The 18,070-nt window shown below is 42.1% G+C and overlaps 1 protein-coding gene across 1 annotated transcript in view; it reads right to left on the minus strand.

Annotated features, from left to right (window-relative positions):
- Window positions 1–6,818, minus strand: part of tafa5l (TAFA chemokine like family member 5, like) — a 49,012-nt gene extending 42,194 nt beyond the window's left edge. Inside the window, exon 1 of the mRNA XM_028584126.1 lies at window positions 6,618–6,818. Coding sequence (XP_028439927.1) covers window positions 6,618–6,714 — 97 coding nt within the window. The 5' untranslated portion in view covers window positions 6,715–6,818. The remainder of the gene's footprint in view (window positions 1–6,617) is intronic.
- Between the last annotated feature and the right edge of the window lie 11,252 nt (window positions 6,819–18,070).

Below are 18,070 nucleotides of genomic sequence, written 5' to 3' on the forward strand. Positions count from 1 at the left end.
ATATTTGTATATTATACTTTTTAATCGATTTCATGGATTTAATGAATCTGAATTGAAAAACTACAAACCAATAAAATGTGACAATATATATAAAACACAATATTAAATACATTAATCTTCATGCAGTTCTGTAACAATCAGATGTCAGAGATGTTGATCTACTCAACCAAAAAAGTTCTTCGGTACCGTACCCCCTCTTGAAATGTCTGCTGAACAAACTGCAGATCGCAAATTTGATGTCCTCATCAGAAACTTTGATGTAATTCCACACCGCGAGAGAGGGAAATCTGAGCACTGAGGGGCGGGGCGGAGAGGCATATATTTTCGACCAAAAACCAAAAATGCTATTTTTGGCCGAAATTTTGGCGCTAAGTTCCGGACGCAGTGACGGTGGCTCTGCAAAATAGTGTTGGAAAGGAACTTGTTTTGGTGGAACATTTGAACCCTACAAAACAAAATGCCACATAAAATACTAAATTAAGTTAACTGTTCACAAAATACAGTAACATGAGCTATTTAAATTAGCTGGATACATGGTTAAACCTAATTTGCTCTTACCAGTGTGTCGCCGTGTGTCCTTTTTAGACAGCAATTCCCGGTTACAAACATCCCACTTAGATAGAAAATACCGTAAACATATTCCTTGTAAATCTTTACAATCATTCCCCAAAAGAACCAAGCAGGCCTGCCTTATAGCACAATCAAAATTTTCTTCATAACTTGCCATTTTCAGTGTGTAGCTTGCTAGCTCAAAGTTTGTTGTTGTTTCCCGTAGCAGAGGGATTTTGAGAACGACAACACAAAGACGATATCAGGCTTTATCCTGGAAATATACTTTGGTTGATCCAGACTAATCACTATGTAACATTAGCTAATAAGGAGGCTGATTAACATAAAAAGTAATCTAAATTACTGGATAAATATCTGGATTTATCCTCCACTGCTGCTCTGATTTCAATCAATCTAACCTAATCGTCCCTTTGTGCCCGTTCTGATAACCCAACTCTGTTATTACCAACTCAGGACGACATCGAACAGCAATCCCTTTTGACTAAGCATATGCTAGTCAAGGCAGCCACAGCCAAGTGCATCTCATTTCCTTAACACTGTTTGATGCCAGCAGTGCAGTAGGTATCATGTAATAGGACACCAGGTGAGAGAGGTAGATGTTTGACTGACCCCATGCTATATGCTTTCTGACACCACTGTGAGATTCTGCTGCTAAACAAGTACGGCAGCAGAGCAGTGGAGCAAAATACCCGCTTTTTATTAATGTGCTTGGTTTATAGGGAATACAACCGCTTGATTTCAAAGGTTAATTCAATACTCTACAGCGGTCCGAGCAATATCTATGCAAGTGTACAACTCTCTGCCGAAGTCGGAGGACCTGTAATGGTACCTAAGAATGCAATTGAATCTGTAGCTAACAGAAATGAATCAGGAACTATAGCAAAGGGAAGTGTGGGAGCAGCCAGGGTGACTTCTGGAGATGAGGGGTGTGTTATGCTATTACATGATGAAGCTCATTTATCTGCGAGCGGTAAAGTAGGCAGTGTGTTGGCACGCAGTCAGTTCACCATTTATTGTTCTGAGGAGCAGTTCCAGCTCTCACATCCTGATGACAATACAGGTTGAGTTTTCTGCTCTGAAAAGCTCTTCATATTCACAAATGCTTACCTACATTGCATTAAAATGTGGGAATTCTTAAAGGTACAACAAGCATGATTTTCTATGCAGTCATGAGCACCCAGTGGGGCTGCAGAAAAAGAGAGAAATGCACTGCACCCCCCCACCAACTGAGAAGCCGAAGATATTCTCTATTTGCCCAAATTTAATTCTCGAGTCAGGTGTGTACGCTACTCCACCCACGGGGAAAGACAAATTGAAACTCTTGTAGCAGCAGTAGGATGGTGCTCCCTCTGGAGAAAGTCAAACTCAACAGTGTTGGGTTGTTTCCTTTTTCACTGGAAAGCAGCAGTTTGATGTTTAGTTCGCTAACGTACTACTTTACTGGACTTCCAGGTCTTTGCAGTTCAATTTCTTTTTTTTAAACACCAACCCACTCTCTAAAATTCAGCGCTGCCATTGTGTGACATTGCCAAGGGCTGCTTTAAAATAGAAAATATTCCCCTTACAGAGCTAGGACTGACACTGTAATTTAGGTCTGTCTTGTACAGTACACATGATGGAGGTGGCGTCTGATACATTTCTGTTGCAGTGATGCAGCACAGTCTGGGCTGCAGAGATATTACAATGTAGAGTACACTCAGACAATTGGTTGTGGATGAATACAGGCTTGAGGCATAAAGAGTGAATGTACAATATGCCTTGCAAAAGCAAACAGTTGCTCAGTTGAATGCAATGCAGAGAGGACTGTAAAGCCACAGTGACTCACTTCAAATTCCATAGCCCTCTAGGATGCCCTCCTTCTTTAATGCAAACCCAGAGAAAATTGTGAGCATCAGATGGCTATTGTGACCCAATAAGCACTGTACAGTAATGCTTGATTATGTGAACTGCAGCTTTAATATTCAGGAAATATGGCATCAGGCAGAAAATAGAGCAGGACACAAGACTGAATGAACATAACTCAAATCATTTATACTACTCTGCCAATGATGGAGCAGTTTCAAGCCCAGAGCTTTCTGCAGAGAAAATAACAAAGCAGAAATACACTGAGCGGTGCACTACACTCAACCACAAGGGAGGTCAAAGCTGAAGGCTAGACGAAATTCATATTCAGGGAGATGAAATATGAGCTTTGTGTGCTGCCAAATTGATTTAGCTGTAAAAAAAATCTTTTCATTTTGTTCCATAAAGATGCTCATACTTTTACAGCTCTGCCACCTATAGGAGCATGCCTCGATGATTTGCTAAGAATTTACAGCCAAGGTCATAATCAAAGCGGGTCTCCTTTTGCATGCTTAATGTAGCCTTGAAGAAGAGTGGAATGAAAATCATCCTTTTCACTTCAAAAAGTCGGTAATTCTCTGCTACTCTGATTAGTTTAAGGCTTTGATAGATAGACGATGCTCCCTGAGTTAAAAGAGAATACCAACCAAAGATGTTGAAATTCATCACTCTAGTGCCCCATGAAGACTTGCTGTCTCCCACACAGGAGGTGATTTGTTAAAAAAAAAAAAAAAAAAAAAAAAAAGCAACCGAGATAGAATCCGGAATAATTTACCAGGATAAAATCTGTCTGGTTTGTGAATGACTTTTGGAACAGGAGGCATCAGAGACACATGGCAGAGTCCACAACGCAAAGAGTGGACTGACTGTGTGAGTCGTTCATCAATGGAGCTCTGTAATGATTGTGAAGTCACAGGGACTCACTTTAAAATGTAGTGACACAGCCTGTATACGTATCTCAGAAAATGTGTGCTGTCATTCCCATCGACAGTTTATTGCAGAGCAAGAAGACTGGATAGATTGTTGTCTCTGCTTCTCAGCTTCAGGGCACTGTTATTTGTGTTCAGGAGCACTGACTTAATTATTCAAACAAATCAAAGTGACACGTTAATCATGACATGTGACATGTGCTGTAAAAAGCAGCATTGCTGTCTGTTGCACTTGTATGACACCAAGTTTAAGATCTACAGTGTAGCTCGTAGCTAGATGTATTCAAGTCATTTGAATCATCCAATGAATCTTCTTATATTAATGATATTGATTATTCCACACATTGTGAATAAAAGTCTGTTTTGCTGAACAGGAAGTGAGGATGTCAATATTTTTTAGGTTATTTGGAAAAAGCATAGAATGGGCTATGCGTGAGAAGTAATAGCTGAGCAGACAAACAAAAGAACGCCAACCACCAAAAAAAATTAAATTAAAGCTACACTAATTGATTTAGGCCACTTGGGACAGCAGAACATGCTGAAAACACAACAGCTTACATTTCCATTTAGAAAGCTGTTGTAACACACATATTTGCTAACAATTGCAAACATTCAGCAGACATGGCACAACATTAGCATTCATTTGGAGTCTTTTTTCTTGCTACCTGATGAATGTCCAATATTCACTCTCCTCTAAGCTTTTATTTTTGTCTCCAACAACACCTTAGCAAAGTAGCTTCAAGATGTTAAACTTTCTTCAACAGCTAGTTGCTGACTTTGTCGGTCTGCCATTTGGTGTTGGTCAGGTAGCGTAATGGTTTTCTCAGAGCTTGTTTTGCTTAAAACAGCTGCCTGTTGCTGCTTTAAATGAGATCCATGAGAGAAAAGTTAGTGTCCCTGAAAAGCAAAACAACGAGCCAAAAGAGGCTAAAAAGCTCTGTTGAAATGAGGGTACGTGCAGAGGGTGATAGTTCTCTGTTGCTTCATCACTACAAACATTTCACACATTTCACGTTGTGTGATCCAGTGTTAATAAAAGAAATATTTCTTAGTGGAGCTTTACACTTCTTCAACAGGAAATCCGAAAAACAAAGATGTTATACTTTGTTTGAGTGACAGTTGATCTTTGGAAAGTGCAGTGCAGAAACAGCAATGACTGCTAACCTTAGCATCAAAGATGCTCACAGATCTTGAGGATTTGTACTTCTAAAATGCAAAATAGCCTCATTTGATCACAGTATTTTAGAAGGAGGAATTTTTATGTTCCCACTTGAAGTTGAAATGTATTCTTGGCATTAGAATTCCTTGAGCTGAGTTAGAGCAAAGGCTAAGTGTCCATCCACCTTCAACTTACAAATGGGGATAACAATGCTCCATCCCCTCCTCCTCTTCACACACACACACACACACACACACACACACACACACACAATCCAAAGCAATGTGGTTGACAAAGTAAGGAGGAGTTGCCACCGCTCTCTAACTGCACCACTGAACCAGAATGTGGTCCAGTGAGGAAATCCAGACATTTTCAAATTTATCGTTGAATAAACTGGCAACGTTGAGAGCGGCTGACAGGCCATTCATCATGGCGGGCGCTGGCCCAATGATGTGCGCAGACAGGGCTGCTGTGCTTTGATTTCCTGTCCTGGCCACCTTGACAGATGAGCTTCGGAGAGAGGGTGGAGGCGACGCAGCCTGTCACCACCACAAGGCTTCACCTCTCTGCCCACCAGTTCAACCACACTCGTCGCTGCTTCAGGGGCCTTCCGGGGCCAGGGAGGTGGAAGTGCTAGAGAGCTGGTCAAGGAAAGTGATGAGTGCTTTGACTCCATCAATTGTGAGCAGTCATAAACACACAAAAAATATATGCTGTCAACTAGCTGATGAAATGATAAAAAAAAGCAATGGTGGTTTGACAGCACTGACTGGTCACAGCTGCCAGTTTCAGAGGAGGATTTTATTGGGATTTGAAGATTACAAGTGCGGATAAATAATATACATGCTTCATTCTTAAAATTCAGCTGGAAGGAGGTGAGCGACAAACAGAGAATGTCAAAGCTCAAATCATATCCAGAGGTATTAACTAGGCCAAATCCAGCAGAATCTATTTACTCTAAGAATATCAAGGGTATTAAAGTTCACAAGAGATTGATTGAACAATTTTGTACAATAACACTCTAATGAGATCATTTTCAGATGAAATTGAGTCAATAATAAATGGCTCAGGGGAAGAGAGAGCTGCTGTAACTCCTCAGATAATATGCAGATGCTTGAAAGAAGGTTCAGGGGCTGCAATAAGAGGCTGGTGAAAGCAGCATTTTAGGAGAAAACACTGCAAATTAGAGGCAAAGGGAGCACATTTCAGTGCACAGGCAGTTCATTTTTCACATCAGTGTCTACTTTTGTTCCTGGCGAGCTGCCAAAGACATTGATGTAGGCACTATCCCTCCTCCACAGCAGTAATTATGCTGCTGGCCAATGCTTGATTAAAAGATCTAATCTACAAACTTAGTGTTCAACATCTCCCAACAAGTTCCAATGCTTTAAGCCCGTTCTCTGTGTCTTTGACAGCACAGGAATCCAAAATGTTTTGTCAGGGACGGCAGCCAATGAAGTGCAGGGAAACATACTTTTGCTTTCTATTCTGTGTCAGGGTGAAGGTGTAATTGCACCAGTGGATGTATTATTCAAGAGGAAAGCATGGCATGGATGGATATAGCCTTAACCTGAGTAAAATTAAAAAAGCTTTGAAAGCCGGCCTTCTCCTGTCTGCACGAGGAATTAAAACAAGCAAACTGTGTTGCTTTTTCACCTAAAGATCGATTACGGCTTCACTAAATTGTCATTCCGCAAGGTATAGCAAAGAGCCTGCATCAGAATAAGGAACACCATGAGGTTAGTTTAACAATAAGGTTATATATTACAGTATTGTGAGAATATGGTCACTGCAATATATTACAGGCTCCTAGATAATGTTATAAAATGGTGTAAGGTCCAATAATGTCACTATACACTTTCTGTTCAGTAACATACACTCACTGCAGGAATGTTATAAAGATACCAAATCAAATTCAATTCAATCAATAATCAAAAATACCATAAGGTACAACAAGGTCACCATACATTGACTGGTGATAGGACACAAATTGGACATTATGGGGAATGTTCCTAAGGATCACCAGACCTGACCACACCATGTGCAGCTGCATCCCAATAAGAAGCCCTCAGAGACAATGGGGCTGCTGACAAAGTAATAAACAGAAGTGCCCTTACCCTCTCTGAGCAGATGGGAGTAGATGAGCCAGAGGAGCAGCAGGCAGCAGAGTGACGCACCTCCACCTGCGGAGAGCGTCTTCACTCCAGACTGCATCCTACACCTTCAGCCTTTTAGATTATCCAAACTTTGAACGCTTGCGCCTCTCAGATGTCAAGCAGATCAGCGGAAGAGTGGCAAATCCAGTGGCGTCTCCACAGCCTGTCGTCGGCATCCATTTTGAGGTTATAATAGAAGAGAGGAGCTGATAGTAATTCCCTCTTGCTTTTCAAATTCCCTCGGTGAGCCGCATATCCATCCAGGCTGCTCAGCACACACACACACACACACACACACACACACACACACACACACACACACACACACACACACACACACACACACACACACACACAAACACACACACACACACACACACACACACAGGGTACAATGTCACCAGATCTGGCCAAGTTTACGCAGCTGTGGTTTCAGGAGCTGGAATTCACTGCCAGGCTTCTGCAAAAAAACTGTTAGTATATGAAGATGAAGAGGAGTGAGAAGCAGCAGTCCCTCGCAGTTTTGATCCTCACACGGATATATGCTGATAATGCTGCTAGTAAATTCAGCCGCTCAACATCCCCTGAACGCCGCTGTCACCTCTATTTTCCTCCTCTGCGCTCCGCACTGTCTCTATTATTATTCCCAACCAACTTCTGCACCGAGCGCGGCTCTGTGTGACTCTACAGAGAAACGCGCAAGTTAACCCAGGCGGACATGACGAACATACCAATCAGCACAAAAACTTGTCCGGAAACGCAACACTCCATGCGTCCAAAACAGCTGAAGGCGCAAATGCGTCATATGTGGCCACATATGCGCTGCAGCTCAAGCGAAATGTCACGTCAAAACAAGAGCGGCGGGTCTCACGCAGCGCACTGCCGCTGGACGAAACGCACTCTGAAGCGCGTCAATGCAGAAGTTGGACACACTTGTCACCTGTATGAGCCTTTGTGGGTGCTCTGGGAAATTGTCAGGGATGATGCCTTGCATCTCGGGCTCGAAAAGCTCCCATTCCCGTAAAGCCAAGTGTTGGTTTTCAGATGAGTGTGTTAAGCCTTATTCTGTCCCGTTCTGCATTTGCATGCAGGCGACGACGAAGAAGAGGATTTCCTCCCTTCAATCCATAGAAGGAAACGCTGCTTCTGTTGCTGCTGCACCCTGAGTTGCCTTGAGTTACAATGTTTCCATCTGCTCTCTCTCCCTCGCTTTCTCTCTCGCTCTCTCCCACACACATACACAGAGTGCCCCAATTCCTTTCGCAAAGTGAGAAAAAAAAAACTTTGAGCTCCCAGGCTATAAATCCTAAACTGTAGATGATGATGATGCTTATTTATACACAGTAAGATGTCCCATCTCAGCCCACAGGGAGAATCAAAGCAGCACCAGCCTCCCCCAACTTCTCTTCATGTTTTTATGCCCTCATTCATACTGTAGGTGGAAAACGCCCTTGAGGGCTGCATGGTCTGAACTCTGGGAAAATGTGAAAAGGTCTGTTCCTGGACTGGTGGCAAGAACATGTGGAGTGCCCCAGAGCTCTTTAAAGTTACATTTGTATATACTGTCTAATATCACAATCACAATATCAGTGTGTGTGTGTGTGTGTGTGTGTGTGGTAAAGCTTACAGGTGCCAGTCTATCTTCTGAAAGAGCACCATTTAAGACTCCCTTGCCACTCGAGGACCATTACTATAACTCACCCTCTCTCTCACACACACACACACGCACACGCACACCAAATGCCATGACCAGTGAATGTGCACTTTATTTGCAGATGGAGACGTTCCCCCTGTGCTGTGCTATCAGTCGGCTTTTATGATGACGTATTGGCCCAGGCCAAGGCCTGTCACATCATCAGTGTAGTATATGAAAAATGACTGGACCTCATACTGCACAGACTATTTGTGAACTATTAAAGGTATAGTTTGCCGATTTTCCACCTTATGTCCTACAATCTGCTTGTTTTATCTCCATTACTGTAACCAACTGCAGCAGCTTACTTTACTTGGACAACAGTAGAAGAACTACAGGGAGAGTTCAGATGCTGAGAGGAGATTTGTTTTCTTCTCTCGTCTATAACTCGGCTCAGCCAGATATCAGAATTGAGAACCACGTTTCAGTCTGTCAGAGTGACGTCCCAGCAGGGATTGCAGTGTAATTAATCACAATCCATCACTGTGACTGACAGGGTTGTGAAAGTTCCACCAGTTTATTTTTTACCCATCATATGTATTCTTATGTTTACCATTAATATATAGACTTATTTCATTTGCATTTGGGTATGTGTGGATTGTGCTCAACAAAAAAAAATCTGAAAAAGATTAAAAACATTGATTTATTCATGCTTGATGTTTGTGCACATACTTGTATCTACATTGGTGCCACGGTGTTATTTGGCTGCCAACTTTGATCACTGTTTGTGTATATGTTTGTGCCGGTGGTGGAAAGTAAATTCAGTACATTTGCTCCAGTACTAGTTAATTACAATCTTAAGACCTACATAACTTGAGTATTACCATCATATGCGACTTTATACTACTACATTTATCTGACCGTTTTACTAAATACAATAACAAGTTTTTACATACAAATATTATGATCAGCTTGTAAAATTGCATGCTTATAGATTAAACGGTGCAACATGATAAAGTATTTGAAAATATAACAACTGTCTTTAACAGGCTCATTCTGCTGTATGAATACTTTTTTTTATACTTCAGTAGCATACTTTTTGCTGCATATACTTCTGTCCTTCTACCTAATATTGCTATAATTAATATTTTATTGTTAACATCATCACAGGATATAGCTTGTTAGCATATTTCGCAAAGCCATGTGGTGCTGTGGACGGGGCAGCAGCGAAAAAACTTATTTTAGCCAACTTAAAAAAGGCCCACCTAAAAAAAACATCAGTTTATGTGTACGCTATATTTAGAATATTTTCACTACTTTACCTTGCAGTCGGACAGCCTTTTCCTTTGGCACTACATTTTTTCACCCATAGAACTTTTGATTCTACCCAGAAGTGACTATGCCTCGCACTTTATCAGCTGTTTCGGTCAGACTTTTGGTGGTTTATAAAAATTTGAAAATAAAAATTTGTGATTATTATAAACCACAAAATGCTGTTCACTGTTGAGACAAGAGGATACCTTTATGAACTGGAGTACAGTATACGTGCACTTCTATTTCATATAGGCTTCGCCCTCTAAGAGCTGTTGCTAATTGAGCAACAATCCCTTGGGCATGCGCAGTCGTGAAGATTTCTTTCATGCCATAGGGCCCTGCACGGGCCTCTCTTATGTCCACAGTTACTGTATATTACAGCTGCGAGACCAGAGATCGGCTCCCCATTTTTCTTCAGCGACAAGCAGTTTGAAGACTTCGAAGAACAGCGGTGTCCGCCGGTGTACCGACTGACAGACCCGACACCTAAGCTGCGAGGTGTGCGTTGGCCCCGTTCGCTGGGCCGGCACCCCACAGTTCTGCACCCGCCTACCGATGGAGGAACCGAAGCAGCAGACGGCCGGACAGTCGAGTAAGGTAAGGATACCACCAGCGGCGACACCCAGACATCCCGGAAGGGGACCTCTTTGGCGGTGTTATGACTGCGGTCATATTTTTTCTTTAGCCTGCTGTGTGTGCGTGTGTGCCCTGTGTTTTTTCTTGTTTTCAATTTCACATGCAAATAGGTGTGTGCCATAGCCGGGAGATAATTGGTGGAAAGCTTTCATGCCCAAACCCGTGATTGGCTGCAGCTGGGGAAACCACCTGATATATAAGGAGCCAAGATGGCGGCATCTGTGGGCAGCAGGCATTCCTCCTCCTCCTCCTCCTCCTCCTTCTCCTCCTCCTCCTCCTCCTGCTCCTCCTCCTGCTCCTCCTCCTGCTCCTCCTCCTCCTCCTCATCATCATCATCATCATCATCTCCCAACCGGCCACACTTCTGCTTTGTTCAACCTTGTTTTAGATTGGGTACCTTAGGTTTCTTTTGAGTAGTAAGGGTGGACTGCCAGGTGTGTTAATCCTGTTTAATTAGTTAGGGAGGTAAGTCTTTTGTCATTCTTTTTGCCATTTTGTTTGTTAGGTCAATTTCTTATCTCCTAGACAGGATCGTTTGTTTGTTGGTTATTTTGGTGGTAGGCCACTGAAGCCTTGTATAATTTACCTATATCTATATGATTATCTATATATTTTCGTTTTAATGTAAAATAAATAAGTTTTTCTGACATTCAAACAAATACTTGTTTGTGGCTACTTGGGAGACAGGGTAGATGGGGCCTTTTCATGTTGTGTCCTAGGCACCCCTAGACTGGGGTGTAACAGCGGGCACGAGTCCGCTGACTCAATCCCCCCCAAGACGGTTCACTTGCCAGCTCTCCCTCCTCCCCGTTGGGAGAACTGGAGCTCGAAACAGCAGAGGATTACGGAGCCCCGCCACTCAGCTGTCTTCGATCCAGAAGGGGAGCACCGCACCAGCGGCTTTTCTCCTTTTTTCTCCTCTGCAGCGGGCGGGCTCCCTGCCCACCGCAAAGGGTTTTTTCTCGACCTGTGTGAATGCTGAGTAGCATTCCCGAACCTGGGAGACGGGCGGCTCCGATGTCTCGCTATGCACCATTCACCAGGGAGCTCAATACCAGTACAATCGGCTGCCATTCTGCTACTCTCTAGCCCCCCCGCACGTTCTCCAAATGCATGGAGAGCCTTACAGCCGTTACGCAGGAAAGGGATTAAAGTCCTGTTTTACTTGGGCGACTTAACCACACAGTGGAGGTTGTGCAGCACCTACAGATGCTGGGTTTTGCCATAAACTGGCAAAAGAGCTCGCTGGTCCCTTCACAGGCAATAGTTTTTCTGGGCGTGGACTTAAACTCAGCCACTATGAGAGCCAAACTGTCAGCGCCAAGGCTGGACACACTAAGCTCTCTGGTGTCTTGCATCACACCTCACAAAACGGTGTTAGCACTGCTGGGCATGATGTCCGCGAGTCATGTGGTGGTTCCTCTGGGACTCCTCCACATGAGGAAAATTCAGAGACGTTTCGGCCGCCTGCACCGCGATCCAATATGGCACAAGAGGCGCATGCTAACCTTCTCTGCAGTCGGACCTGGCCTACTGGAAAAAAACCCGGACCCTGTCGGCGGGGTTTTCCATTGGGGAGAGTGATGTCACACATAACAGCGTACACAGACGCTTCTCTCATTGACTGGGGGGGGGGAGCGGCATGTGGGAATCACAGGTTTTGGGGGGGAGGTGGCCAGATTCTCCACCTCCTCACATAAATTTCCTGGAGCTGTCCACGATGCTGAAAGTGATGAAACACTGTGGTTTTTTTTTGCTATAAAGGCGCGAGGCTGGTCTCGTTTTTTCCCCCTGTGTCCCTGACTCCTTGTCTCCTGGCTTGCATTCTGGAAGAGAGCCCACTGGCCATTCTAGTGGCACTATAACACACAAGCGCACCGTGGTCTCCGACAGAGGAGTGTGCTTTGCATTAATTAATAATGATTTTAATCTTAATTACGGAGCATCTTCAGAATCCATGCGGCAGGGCCTCACAACGTTGAGCAGACCAGTCATGGGGATATCAGGTTTTTAAGCAAACAATATAATTTTTTTTACATAATAAAACCTGTACAGTGTGAAAAGGAAGAAGAGCTATTCTATGCTATCTGCTTGTGGATTTTGGTGTCACAAGTGGCATTGACTACATCAGCTTCGCCCTTAACCCAATAGCAACAGCTCTTAGAGGTCGAAGCCTATACGAAATAGAACGATAGTTACGTATTGTAACTCCAGATTCTATGAGTAGAGGCATAGCCCTCTAAGATCCGGGCCACCTGCTTCACTAACATTGGCTGAAGAAAAATGCTGATGTTGGGAGCAGATCTCTGGTCTCGCAGCTGTAATATACAGTAACTGCGGACGTAAGAGAGGCCCATGCAGGGCACTAGGGCACAAAAGAAATCTTCATGACTGTGCGAGGGATAAACCCAATAGCAACAGCTCTTAGAGGGCTATGCCTATACTCATAGAATCTGGAGTTACAACATGTAACTATCATTCTCCACTACATAGCCTTTTCAGCTGCTGAGTACAGAACATGAAATGCCTATTGTGTTTCCACATTTGACAGGTAAGCAGAAATGTACTGTTGTAGGCGGAGCTGATATGTGTATGTGTGTGTTTGTAGCTGAAGTTTACATATGTGGATTCTCCAGAGGGACGCCAGAGGTCCGGGTCAACTACAAAATATCTGCCATAGATCTGGTGGAATTTACTGTCTTGCTCAAGGGTACTTTAGCAGAGTGGTTTGAACCCAAGACTGAGAACTTAGAAATCAAACTCAAAGTACAAATATTGTTCATAATTTTACTGTCCACAAGCTACCTTTGCATATCGTAGCTGATTTGTTAATTATGCCTGTTCACAAGTTTTCACATAAACATGGTTTTACTGGAACATTTGTCAAATCATTGGGGAAATAAAAGGAAATTAGGACACCCCAAATGTATGAGCATGAGCATTAGGATATGCAGGCATTTCTGGAATGTGATTTGTTAGCTTATATCAAACCAAGACAGGTCGCAGTCATGTGGACCCACAACTTCAATCCCCCTTTTCCAGCCACAGGCTGCTCACAGGCTTTGCTTACATGCCGTAGAGGAGCATATGGTGCCTCAATACTCATCTGTTCAAATGGACCATTTGAATGGACCAAAATATTGAAACAGTGGTTGGATACTGCCACTACTAGACCTACTGTGTAGTTATCGCTTTAAAGTTTGATTTTGGACACTTTAAAGATAGATTTTCTGTGGAGTACTACTTCTCAGTTGTGTTTATATATGCTCACTACTGATATTTTTGCCAAAGTTGACTAAATACACAGCAACAAATTTGTTATTGATTTGTTTCTAGCATGATCAGCTATTTCCTTGTCATTTTCAACCAAGCAAAGGTGGTTGCATGTGACAAACATAGAATGGAATCCACTGTAGCTAATGTCATCCTCCACAAAGAAGTAACGTTAAGTTACAAACTTTTCAGAGCCACTTTAGAGTCCACAGGAGGCGAGTCTTAAATAACCACAGGTGCATTCAGACAGAAAGAGAAGCAATTTACGTAATTTGCATGAACACAATAAGATTCAGCAACAGCATGTTTGCTTAAAAAAATTCGGCAAAGCTATGCTAAATTGTGCAGTAGACAGTACTTTCTATCCAGATTTATAAGCCTAAGCACAAATATGACTAAAGAAAATCAGGATACTGACTAAAATCAGTGTCATGGCTGTCATCTTTTGCAGTGCTCATGGTGTGGCATCTGCATACAGATAAAGAGCTTCCAACTGTGTTTGCATGTCTCAAAATTTCCAAAAATGGTGAGCCCTCAGAACCCCAGCAGTATTTTAAAGACTTGAACGCAGCATGTCAGCTTCTGAAATAATGCTCCATGTTCCACACGGGTGTCTGCTTGGGTTTTACAAGCATAACTTCCTTCTCGCTCCCTCCATCCAGAGAATGTGAGTGACATGCCAGTCAGACGGGACATGGACTGGTCCCTCTTTTTCTGCTCCAATGGACAGAGAGTCATGTTGACAAGCCACTGCAGAAAGGCAAAGGAGCGTCTGTCCTTTTGAAGCGCAGCAGACCTTGAAAGAACAACACAAACAAATTTGAGCGCAACAGCAAGGTCCCTCACGCAATTACTGAAGATGCAACGTGCTCCTCATAATGATTCAGACTGATAAGTTTTCCTTCTTTATAGCTTCTTCCTATGAATCATCACTGGTTGACTTCAAGAAAACACCAATCTGCGGTCTGTACATACCTAATGAGTCAGTCACAAGATAAATTAACAATGGCATTTTCACATAAATATATGCCAATAATTCAGCGAAGCCAGTTTGTAAGGGCTTTTACATTTCCTGTTCCAAACACCTAAGGCCAATAATCTTCTCAGCACACCATAACAACTTAATAGGCCTCCATAGATTTGCATATAATAACATTTGCATGCACTAAAATATTTATTGTAGCATGAGTAATGTGAGAATAAGAATAATGAACACTGGATCATCAATTATTATCAATTATACATGCTCATGTGATGAATCAATCAGATATGATGGTTAACAACATAAAGTTATGTAACAGCTGACTGACAACTGTATGTAGAAACTCAGCTCATCAACATTGATGTCTCGCATTGTAGAGTTATTTTATGAAGGAAATGGACAAATTACATACCTGAGGGCCAATTCGGGGTCCGTTTTGAATCATTTACAATCTCGTAATGTTCTCCCATCTGTTGCCTGCCTACTGCCGTAAATAATTTTGTGACTTTGTGGGAAAAATCGGACCCAGGCAAAGGCTTTACTAAAATCTTTATTAAAAAAGTGTTCTTTTCACTGTTCACTGTTTTTTCTGTTACAGGTCATTTATGATCATCAGATGAAAAATTACAGTTTCAGAAACATTCAAAAGTTACATCTATTCACTTTAAATATATTAAAATAACAACAATTAGAGCTTGAGCATACATAATTACTTTCACAGGTTCCATTTCTTAACACATATCAGTCTACAGGGCTCAAGTAGAGGCCATTTAGGATGTGGTTTGTCAACTAATAATATTGACCTACCAACTTCAAATGAGTTGTGGTGATGCTGAAGTCAAATCAATAGTGCCAAGTCAATATAAGGGCAGTGGTTTCCAACACCACACTATAGCCACTATTAGTGATTTACTGACCTGTTTGCATGTGGAATAAAGCCTCTGAGAACGTTTCAATTACAAAGTGTTTTTTTCTTGTCTGTCCCCTCTCAGTTGTTTGGATCTAAACGCTAACTTGGGCAATATGGTGCCATGCCCCAAGAAATTCAGCCTATTTTCTGGCCTGTCAAATTCTGAACTGTTGGCGCTGAGAGTCCAATAACAAAACAAAGATCAACCCTGTGGACGATGATAGATACAAAGCCCTTTTTTTATTATTATTATTTTCTTTTTTTTTAAGTTTCCAACAAAAATGCTTCCATTGTTGCTGCATCTTATTGTTCTGCAGGAACTGTGGCTTTGGAGTGTTTGTTTTTGATTAGGAATGTTTAATGGCCTCTACACATTCAATTATCAGCAGCCTGCTCCGCCAGTCGATAGTCATCCTCTCATTAATGGCCCAGAACTGATTACCAAGGACAGAGAGAGAAATGGGTGAAATGTTATTCATTCAAAGCGCTAATTAAATCCTCCTAGGTGCGGCTTTCAATCCCACTTGAAACGTTGCCAGCATTTTACTATGTACCACTTAAAGTGATAGTATGCCTAAAAATAACTGATCATGAAAAAACACGCGTCTGGATTTCTCTGTAGACTAGTCGGAATAGTAAAGTAGTTTGTGCTGCTGCTCGTGATTGAGCTGGAAAGTCATGTTCTGGTCTCAGTTTTCTGTATATCATTAAGGCATACACTTCTAAACTACTTTACATATATGTTCTATCCAGGAAAGTGGTGCAAATTGTAGCCTTGGAGCAAAACAGTCTGATGGATATCAATGCCATGCCAAAATATTTTCTGCCACTTTTGTTTTTTGCAGGCATGGGTGTGTAGCCCCATTATATTTCTCTTCATGCTAAGTGGAATTAATGAACTCGCTGCCAAACAAACAAACTCAAGGACCTCCTTTTGATTGAATACTTTCCTCTATAGTCTGGATCAAATGCCTTCACAACCTCAAACAGCATATCGTCAATGCTGAAAGGAACCGTTTAGTTCAAGACTTTCAAAGGCTGAATTGGGCATGTGCCAAGCATCTATAGTTCCTGTACTGGGACTCTTGGTTTAAGCTCTTCCACCAGCACAGGGAGGAGAGGATTCACACAGGTACTGTAGGTGTGAAAAGTGTTTGTGTCAGAATTAATTCTTCCGGAAATGTCAGCGATAAACAGGGATTTTTCTTTTGCACCTAGTGGCTCCCAAGGTCAATTTGCCTTGCTGCTTTGATACACCAGCAGCATCAACTATGGCAAGCAATAAAAAGAATTTTACATCCAATGCCAAATCTTTTCAAAATTCTTGCTTTTTGCAATATCTGCACATTACAACCACAGTAAAAGTAAAGTATAGGTTAGTAAAAGATTGTTGTTGTGGAAAGTACAGTATGATTAAGGTATGGTTATACGTAGGCAACTTAAACAGTCTATCAAATGTTAATTTGAGTTCTGAGACAGGAGGCAAAGTTGGACTACGCTCGCTCATCCACCACCATTGCTTCTATACCCTTACTGAGGAAGTATTGTGCCCTATATGGAGTGACTCACCTCATATAAAACTGAACACTGGCATTAGACATAAATTGTGAGGTGTGGAATTATCCAATTTGGACGTAATTTCCTGGGGATACTGGGCTGACCTAGCAGAAGCACATATCAAAGTACGCATATGAGTTCATAACTGGGGATATTGGAACTGGGCCTACAGTACGTCTGGACTTAACAGTCATGTTCTATATGGAGGGGGGTTCGGCAAGTTGGGCCAAGTCAGCAAGCCCCAAATGAACTGCCCACTGACATCTGATGGAGATTTCACACAACTTTGCTCATAGCAATATGGATGTGATGAAGAAGAAGAAAGCCATAAATTGGTTTAATCCAACTAAGAAAAACTGTTGAATATTCATTGTCCAACAGGGAATATACTGTATTAATATTAGCAGTGTTCATGCTTACTTATGTACAGGGAAAGTTTTACTGTGCACATCAACCATTATCTATCTCGGTTGTAAAGCAGCAGACACTGAGCTTATCTTTCATTAATTGCTTTCATTAATTGCTAACACATTAAAGAACCGTTCAGAAAAATTCTTCAGCTAGTTTAGATGGTCAAGAACTTACTGGAAACGAGTAAGGTTAAAAATGTTGTCCCATATAACACTAATACCAGACCAAGTAAATCTGTAGCAGTGTATTGAATCAAACTAGGGTTGTTTTTGTTGTTGTTTTTTTAACGCTTATGAGTTCAACTTCATCGTTTTATCTTTCAAATGTTCAATGCATTCTCATAAACGGGTTCGTAGGATATTGTATAGAAAATTACGCACAACAATTGGTATGATATATTACTAAAATTAAAGCTACCGGTCAGATGACTGTTAAGTTTGGCCATGAAAGTGAGTAAAATGCTAGGACGACAGCTAAATTTAGTAGTACTCTGGGGACAGGGAAATGCAAATGTAGGAAACAGCAGGTTTGTTTGTGCTCTGAAAGTTTCCATAAATTACATACATTAACACCTCATCCTACCAACTAAAGTCTTGTTCTGCTGTTTGGTGTGGAGGAGCTGTTGTGACAGTCAGCAGTAGTCGGTACTGTATATGCCCCGCGCCACTATCACTGACGGTTAACGCTAGAACATTTAC

This window comes from Perca flavescens, chromosome 7 (genome assembly GCF_004354835.1).
Source record: "Perca flavescens isolate YP-PL-M2 chromosome 7, PFLA_1.0, whole genome shotgun sequence".
In the NCBI taxonomy this organism is placed as follows: domain Eukaryota; kingdom Metazoa; phylum Chordata; class Actinopteri; order Perciformes; family Percidae; genus Perca; species Perca flavescens.